This window comes from Rhinichthys klamathensis, unplaced genomic scaffold, assembly GCF_029890125.1.
Source record: "Rhinichthys klamathensis goyatoka isolate OS25496 unplaced genomic scaffold, OSU_Roscu_1.1 h1tg000161l_1, whole genome shotgun sequence".
In the NCBI taxonomy this organism is placed as follows: Eukaryota; Metazoa; Chordata; class Actinopteri; order Cypriniformes; family Leuciscidae; genus Rhinichthys; species Rhinichthys klamathensis.
In genome coordinates, this window is record NW_026606695.1 from 3,743,556 (window position 1) to 3,752,479 (window position 8,924).

The 8,924-nt window shown below is 35.3% G+C and overlaps 1 protein-coding gene across 3 annotated transcripts; it reads left to right on the forward strand.

Annotated features, from left to right (window-relative positions):
* The first annotated feature begins 228 nt into the window (after positions 1-228).
* On the forward strand, positions 229-7,788 carry prc1b (protein regulator of cytokinesis 1b). Of its 3 annotated transcripts, XM_056259031.1 has the most exons (15): positions 229-357; positions 931-1,063; positions 1,143-1,265; positions 3,815-4,048; positions 4,164-4,334; positions 4,412-4,561; positions 4,700-4,847; positions 4,944-5,080; positions 5,151-5,246; positions 5,439-5,585; positions 5,781-5,891; positions 6,151-6,258; positions 6,383-6,562; positions 6,715-6,746; positions 7,533-7,788. In XM_056259031.1, the coding sequence occupies exons 1-14, from the start codon at positions 347-349 to the stop codon at positions 6,739-6,741; spliced, it is 1,776 nt and encodes a 591-aa protein (XP_056115006.1). In that variant the 5' UTR covers positions 229-346; the 3' UTR covers positions 6,742-6,746; positions 7,533-7,788. The 3 variants fall into 3 exon arrangements, with proteins under 3 accessions (XP_056115006.1, XP_056115004.1, XP_056115005.1); XM_056259029.1 differs by lacking the exon at positions 6,715-6,746 and having other exon boundaries at positions 230-357; XM_056259030.1 differs by lacking the exon at positions 6,715-6,746 and having other exon boundaries at positions 230-357; positions 6,386-6,562.
* The last annotated feature ends 1,136 nt before the right edge of the window (positions 7,789-8,924 follow it).

The following is an 8,924-nucleotide window of genomic DNA, read 5'->3' on the forward strand; positions in this document are numbered from 1 at the left end:
TTTATAAATATTTTATTATTGAATACACAGTGAAGTGGCCCTGTTTAGCTGTGTATTTTGAAGTAAAAAATCAGGAGTGGTCATTTTGAAAATGTTTCTGAAGTCATGGCATAGAGTGTAGACTAAAAAATGAGTCATGGTGGAACAATCCGCCTCTGTTGTGTGACACATCTTCACGCATGCGCAGGTATGCTCTAACCAGCCAATCAGACGAGCGGCGCTATTTTGATGCATATTTTGAATCGGACAGAAACGGTTACGCGTACGAGTTTGAGGACTGTACAGTCAAATATTCCTTTTTAAAATACAAATAAACAAGCTAAAAGCCTTGTATTGGGGTTCTAGGATGAGGAAGAGGTGAGTATGTTTACTGATACGTTATAATTTTTGGGTGTTTTTCTACGAATACGGAGACAGATTTAAACATTTGTGTAACTTAATTTGATCAATATGAAGTTTGAGCAGTAAGTTAAGTTAACGTTAGATAGTTTTGAATATGACATTAGCATTGTATGTTAATCAAAACGCGATCAAAATGGCATTTGACTCCTGAGATTAACGCGGTAACGTTAATGCTATTGACAGCAGGTGTTTTTAGCACATTTGACTAGCTCGTATGGGTGGGTCTCTATTCATAAACGTTAATGCCTTTAGCAAACATTATATATAACGTTAATGCTCAGTAGTGCAGTAACGTTAGTACATGTGCATTAGAATGAATATATGAAAACGTTTTAATAACATCTTGCAACCACCTGAAATTACAAAATGAAAGATTTGTGAAGTAACTTATGTACGTTAATAATGTAACGTTAATAACTTCTGTTACTGAATGTTTTTAATGAATGTTATCACTCGTGGATCAAAGTAGCACATAGAATGGATGTTTATCAATAATGTATTGTATGTTCTTTCTCTCCATGATTTTAGTGAGGTGATTGCTGCAGAATCAGTGGCATGTCTGAATAAAGCTCTCTGCCATCTGAAGGATATCTGGGAGGAAATTGGCATCCCTGAGGATCAGCGTTTAGAAAGAACAAATGTGGTTAAGAATCATATCAAAGTGAGTGTTGAGTGTACTTGTGCAACATGGATCCTATGAAATATGTTTCAGTGATAAACTAACAAAACATGTACTGTAGGGTCTTCTGGACATGATGATTGCAGAGGAAGAGAGTCTGCGTAAACGACTGATGACCAGTATTGACATGTGTCACAAAGAGCTGAGTCAATTGTGCTCGGAACTGCAGCTTCCCCCATTTCAGGCAAGTATTTAACATGGATACAATCTTTAGATGACCCCATGTTAACCTCAAAGATCTCATGAAAATGCCTGACCAAATGTCTGTCTTGTGTTAATGTATTTCCTATTGAAATGGGAAGTTTGAGAGACAGTTTTGTTTTCTTACAACAATAGGGAGTACACTAGCATATGGCACTACCAGTCAAAAGTTTGGAATCATTAAGATTTTAATTTTAATTTTTTTTTATAAAGAAAGAGCCTCTTATACTCACCAAGGCTGCATTTATTTGATAAAAAAAATACAGTGAAATATTGTGAAATGCAATCTCAACAATGTTCAAAACAGTTGTTCAACTTAATATTTTTGTGGAAACTGTGATGCATGTTTCATGAATTATTTGAAAGAACAGCATTTTAAAAAAGACATCATTATGAATGTCTTTGTCACTTTTTATCATTTAGTTTAGTGGGGGTGTAGTTGCTCTTTTTAAAGGTGTCTATCAATGTAATCAAATATCATTTGGGAATTACCTGTCTTTCAAATATCTGGGTATTGTGTTAAAAGGTGCTCCACGCATTTTACAGGCCTCCAAAATACTCTCCAGCCTTTGCTGAGGACTTTACAGAACTGTTATCAACAATTCCCTCAGAGTTTGACTGTTTTGACTGTTTGCAATTTTTTTTATCTGACTCAGCATGTACACGGACTTACTTATCAGTAAGGGTCTACACCATAGACTGTAAAAAATAGATCTACACATCTCATCGATTGCTATTAAGGATGTAGCACTGTCTGATCATTTCTGTATTTTCTTTGATATATTGATATTCTGCCATTGAAGCTAGATCTGTGTCTGTCAAGAAGAGATGCTTAAATGAGAACACTAGTGTACTATTTATGAAGGCTATATCTTTAACACCAAGCATATCTGCTGACTGTTGATTTTCTCCTTGATTCTTTTAACTCAAACGTTAAAAGCGTAATTGATGATATTGCTCCTGTGAAAGTCAGAAAGAAGAGTGGCAGACCTTGGAGAAACTCAACAGCAGTGCAAAATATGAAAAGACAATGCAGAAAAGCAAAGCGCATGTACCGGAAGACAAAACTTGTAGTCCATTATAACATCTACAAAGACAGCATCCATGCTTTCAATATGGAACTAGGCAAAGCTAGACAGACTTTCTTCTCGAATATTATAAACAGCAACTTAAACAACACACACACACACACACACACACACACACACACACACACACACACACACACACACACACTCTTTTTGCTACTGTAGAGAGACTGACAAACCCCCCAAGCCAGATTCCCAGTGAAATGCTCTCAGACAGCAAGTGCAGTGAGTTTGCTTCTTCCTTCTTTGAGAAAATCAATAATATCAGAAAGGTGATCAGCTCATCCTTGAGTTGCACAGGGGTCAGACAGATCAGACCACAACCTGAGAAAGTAGTTACTATGTCTGATTGCGAAGAAATTGATGGCAAAATTTTAGAAGAAACCGTACAGCACTTAAAAACATCCACCGGCACCCTTAACGCACTTCCCACATCTTTTTTCAAAAGTGTGTTAAACTGTTTAGAAGCAGATCTCCTATAAGTGGTAAATGCCTCACTTCTCTCTGGTCATTTGAAAAAGTTGTTTTCAATCAGCTGAACAAATTCTTAAGCTCGAACGGATACTTTGACAATTTTCAATCTAGTTTCCGACCGCATCACAGCACAGAGACGGCGCTCATAAAGATAATAAACGATATTTGCTTAAATGCTGATACAGGCAAATTACCAGTGCTGGTACTACTCGACCTCAGTGCTGCATTTGACACTGTTGATCACAACATACTTCTTGATAGGCTGGAAAACTGGGGATAGTCCTAAAATGGTTCAGGTCATACTTAGGAGGGAGAGGTTATTATGTGAGTATAGGAGATGATAGGCTGGAAAACTGGGGATAGTCCTAAAATGATTCAGGTCATACTTAGGGGGGAGAGGTTATTATGTGAGTATAGGAGACCATAAGTCTGAGTGGACATCCATGATATGCGGAGTCCCTCAAGGCTCAATTCTTGCGCCTCTCCTATTCAACCTGTATATGCTCGCACTGAGCCAAATAATGAGAAAGAACCAAATCGCTTACCACAGCTATGCAGATGACACACATATCTACTTAGCCCTGCAGCTCATACAGAATCAGCATATTAGAATGCTTTTTGAAGGATCGTATGACACTGAAGACTGGAGTAATGATGCTGAAAATTCAGCTTTGACATCACAAGAATAAATTACATTTTAACTATATATATATATATATATATAAACATTTATCTTAAATTATAATAATATTTCAAACTATTATTGGTTTTACTGTATTTTTGATCAAATTAATGTTCACAAAGGCTGCATTTATGATGCCAAACTTTTGAGGGGTAGTGTAGATGACTTCATAACTAATAGACATGGACTGAAAGCCACAATTTTGTTTTGATTTTATGGGGCATCTACAGAACGAAGTAACAGAAATGTCTTCAAAAAAACTTTTTTTGTGGTTCCTAATCATTTTAGGAGGAGAGGAGTAGCACTGTGCTCCAGCAGGAAAAAGACCTCCGGACCCGTGTTGAAGTGATGTTAAAGGAGAAAAATCAGAGAATGCAGGCGCTCAAAGCCTTAACCGAGCAGGATCAGGATCTCTGTGACCTTCTCTGCTCACAGCCGTTTTCTATCTCTGACAATTCTGTTCCTTCTCTGGAACAGCTGGAGAATTTCCGTCAGCACATCTCCTGTCTCACTGCTGAGAAAGTATAACAATAAGTCCTTGTTTTAAACACTAGACTTTTAATTTATTTATAAAAGTCATAGTGATTTATGAAAGTTGTGTTCAGTTTGATGTACAATTTTTTTTTTATCTTTCAAGGTGCGGAGACATAACGAATTTGTCACATTGAAGAAGAAGATAATACTTTGCATGGATGATCTGGATCAGTTGCCTGAGACTAGTTTTGAAAAGGATGTTGTATGTGAAGATGAGGAGAGTTTTTGCCTGTCTAAAGAAAACATTGATTCACTCAAAGTCCTTCTTCACCAGGTACAATATAAACTCAGTCTGACAAACTATAAACTTGAGCATTAACAATTGTATAATACATTATTCTGATATTTTAGTTGGAGAGCAGAAAGGCTGAGAATGAACATGTCTGCGGCTCTTATCGGGAGAAGATCCAGGAACTGTGGGAAAGGTTGCAGATTCCACAGAAAGAGCGTGATGAAATTTCTGAACACATGACCCTGCCAAAGAAAAGGAATATGGAAGCTGTTAGTAACCTTTTGAATTTCTGCTTTTCTTTTTCCTTTCTTCACTTATACTATCTATGCTGCATTAATTAAGGCTTTTAAATTGCTAACCATTGCATTGAACACAAAAGTTTACATTTTTATGTCCTCTACTGCCAGTTACAAGCTGAGGTCCAACGTCTTGAAGAACTGAAGCTTAAAAATATGCAAAATGTTACTGAGGCCATTCGGAAGGAGATTGCTGTGCTCTGGGATAAGTGCTTTTATAGTGCTGACCAGCGGCAAGCTTTTGTGCCTTATTATGTTGGTGAGTTGTAATTTTCAAAATTACACCGTTGACTTTTCGAAATCTGCCCGTCTTTTTCTAAAAATATAAAGATTTAAGGGGTGCCTTTTCTCTCAGATGATTTTAGTGAGGAACTCCTGAGCTTACATGATGAAGAAAATGTGCGACTAAAACAGTATTACGAGGATCATAAAGAACTCTTTGAGGGTGTTCACAAATGGGATGAGAGCTGGAGACTTTTCCTAGAGCTTGAAGTAAGTTAAACTGTCTGAAAATCTTTGTCAACTGTTTTTGCATTAACTAACATTGCACGTTTTGTGGTAGGAAAAGGCCAAAGATCCATCCAGATTCACCAACAGAGGAGGAAACCTTCTAAAGGAGGAGAAACAACGGGCAGATCTGATCAAAGGTCTCCCCAAGGTAATTATATACACACTACTGTTCAAAAGTTTGGGGTCAGTAAGATTTTTTTAAAGAAATTAATTATTTTATTCAGCAAGGATGCATTAAATGTAATGTTTTAAATTGTAACAAAGACTTCTATTACAATTAAATGCTGTTCTTTTAAACTTTCTTTTCAAAAAGCTTAGTAACTGAGTATCTCTTATTTAGCTTGAGAAGAAACTGAAGGCTGAGATTGAACAGTGGGAACAAGAACAGAACAGAGAGTTCCTGGTGAATGGTCAGAAGTTCATGCAGTTTGTTACTGATCAATGGGAGACGTACCGGCAGGAGAAGGAGCGGGAAAAGCAGGAGCGGGTATGTACTTCACATTACTGGGCATAAGAAAATATGTGCTCTAGCCTAGAGCTGTGAATCTGCATCAACCAAATCTACAGAGTCGTTTGTATTTGTTAATCAATACATTACTATGGAATGACCGGTTTAAACTTTAAACCCATGAGAGAGAGAGATTTAGTTGTAGATTTTAGTAATACAAGAACTGTCTTGCAGCAACTAAAGAAGAGCAAGCAGACAGAGGAGGACATGGTCTATGGCACTGTGGTCCGGACACCAACTAAACGAAGATTTCTGGGCAGCACGACACCTTGCAAAGCTCGAAAGGCAAGTACAATGGGAATTTATTTCCTGATGAAAACAGCATATTTAAAGTCCATGTGAAACCTAGTTCACAGTCCACTTTACTTCTTGTAATGTGACATTTCTGAGTGGAAAAAAAAGTATTGCATTAGAAAACGTACTGAAAAATGCGCGTTTATACCGATTTTAAGTAATATTCTCATTACACAACACACCGTGATGCACTGTACATTTTAAATGAATGCATGGCATTTGTAGTATTAACTCTTTGACTTTTCCTCAGCTAAATGCTACCTCCAGTACTGGCACTTCTAACAGCACTATCCGATCTGTCTTTGGTGGTACTGTCTGTAATTCTCCTATATCGCGCCCTCCGATATCTGCTAGCAAGGTCAGTGCATGGCTATGACAAAACTATTGTTCTCAAGCTTTTAATGAACTAATTTGCTCAATCATTTACTGATTAACTTAGGTAATGTTACATTTCCTCTTCCCTTATATGTCTTATTTCAAAGCAGGGTAATGCAGTGAGGACTCCAGGCCAAAGCAAACCTCCTCATCAAGGCTTGCTAGAACGCAATAAGGAAAATATCTGTCATCTAACTGGCGGCGGGGCTGGGGTGATGAAGGTGCCAGCTAGTCCACAGCGTAACTTCAGCATTAACTCTGTTGCAAGCACCTATTCAGAATTTCAGGTAAACTCTTCATCTTCTTCATCAGTAACTCACAGTCTGGTCAAAGAGAGCAAGAGCTTAAACTTAAATGTGCTTTAAGTTGTATAAATTCCTATATAAATATTGGTGTTACTGGCACAATGTTTTACTAATAAAAAAACTTGTTTCTAAAGGAAGTTGTCAAGGCTGAATCCATATAATCAAGGTTTGTTTGAGATGATTTATTTCCAGACAACCTAAATTTGGCAACTGCATGGTTAAACAATGCACCACTTAAACAACATTTTATTGGCTTACATTGTTTAAACTTTATTCTGTACTGTATAATACAAATAACACCTCTTTTAAAAAGTATGTAAGGGATAATATGCATTCAGATTATTGAAAAATAAACCCTGACAGGGTGATCAGGACTCTTACAGTCTTGTAATGACTTGCTAACTGTACAATGTTAACTGAATATTTACCAAATTGTATCTAATGTTGTATCTTTTATACAATATTGTCAAATTGTATTTATTATATTTACATTGCCTCTGACTTTTGTAATGTTTTAATTTGCTGTGGGACATGCTTTATATGTTAAATGGCCGATTCATTATTTTGTATCCTGAGATATATCATAGGACGGCATTGTATAAAGAAGTACGGAATAAAATAAAAACAACAATGAATGATTTTGCCTCTACGGTTGTGGGTGTGTAAATCTCTGATTAGTTTGCTCTTTTACATCCTCTTGTCCTCTCTTTGAACTGGACTGTGTTTTCTCCTAATCCACACTTCTAACCAAGACTAGCTTTATTTACAAATCAGTCTAATGCCTTTCTGCCATTATCCGTCGCTCTGTTTGTTACAGTATATGACAGGTTTCATATTGTTTTCTAGGCTGTAAATATAATCAGTATCTATTATGAATAACCACTGTTCAAATCAATATTCAGAACATATTAACCAGTTAAAAATCTCTTAATGTGTCATTTTCTTGTCACAGCGAGACCTCTCCAAGTCATCTAAATCAAAACACGTGCCTGAAATCCTGAACTCAACCATCATTCAACTTTAACTCTACCGCATGCAACACTTTGTGCTATTAGGACTGGGATCTTTACATGATGCTTGTGGGTTCTTGTTCTGTATAGCTATAGCTATGCATTTTATATGTAAATGAAGGTAATATATATTTAAATGCTTTTGAGGGATTCTACTTGTATGTTCACTTTAACACTAGAACAAGCCCTGCTTTATTTGTATTTTAACAAATGAAGGTACATTTTTAATGTTACAACTGGTCTGCTGTCTCAAACCGATTAAGACATTAAAAAATGAAATACTTTATAGTTCTTTCTCAGTATTAGCTACTTTGTCAAAATCACAGTTTTTATGCTTTTGAATGTTTTGCACAATGTAAAAAAAATAAATCTTTATTGCATTCTTTAGTATTGTACAATTTACTACATAAAAGATTCACATTTGAACATTCTATGAATCCTGTCATTATTCAAACTATTCCTTATGTTCACAATATCTAATATTATTTAATCTTAAATTGTTTTATTCCAAACAAGTTGCTATTTAATTTATGGATTTAAGTTATTATATTTCTCAAGCATGTAATTTCACATCCAGTTGTTCATTAGCTATTTGTTAGCAACTTACATTTAAAAAAAACAAGCAAATTCAGAAAATGCATAATAATAATAATGGAGTCCTTTTTCAAAAAGTTATTGCTATGACTTTTCTATTTGTATTTTTCTTTTTGAGCAGAAAACTGATTAGTTGGGGGGAAAAGTGTGGTAACTTATGGAGGACCAGGAGTGCCACTCAAAAATAGAATGAAGATTCAATATATCAATTTAATAATTCAAACATAAAATATAAATACATCACTTTTAAATGGACAAATTTATTTATTTTTAAGTGGCACTCCTGGTCCTCCATAGTAACTGTCCAAAAATATTAAAGAGCAGTCTTTTGAACTACTTTGTTGATTTTAAACTTGTGTGTGTGTGTATATATTTATATTTATACACACAAATATATAAGTGTGTATGTAAATGTACAAATAGAAACCCCAACTCTGTATTTCTAACATGTGAAACTAGTGGGTAAATTATGGACTCTTTAAAATATGCTTCCAAAATTTGTATGGTTAATTTGTACATGCAATTATTTATTAATTATAGGTTATCAAATGTAACCTAAATGTTATTGCACTCTGACTAAAAAAAGGAATAAAATATAGAATGCATATAGTAGTTTGAAAAAGAGTAGCGTTTTACCTAAATAAAATAACATTTGCCATGTTTATTTATTTGATTGTAATGATGACATATTCTTTAATAATAATAATAAAAAAAACAGTTGGCGAATGTTTAGGTCATGC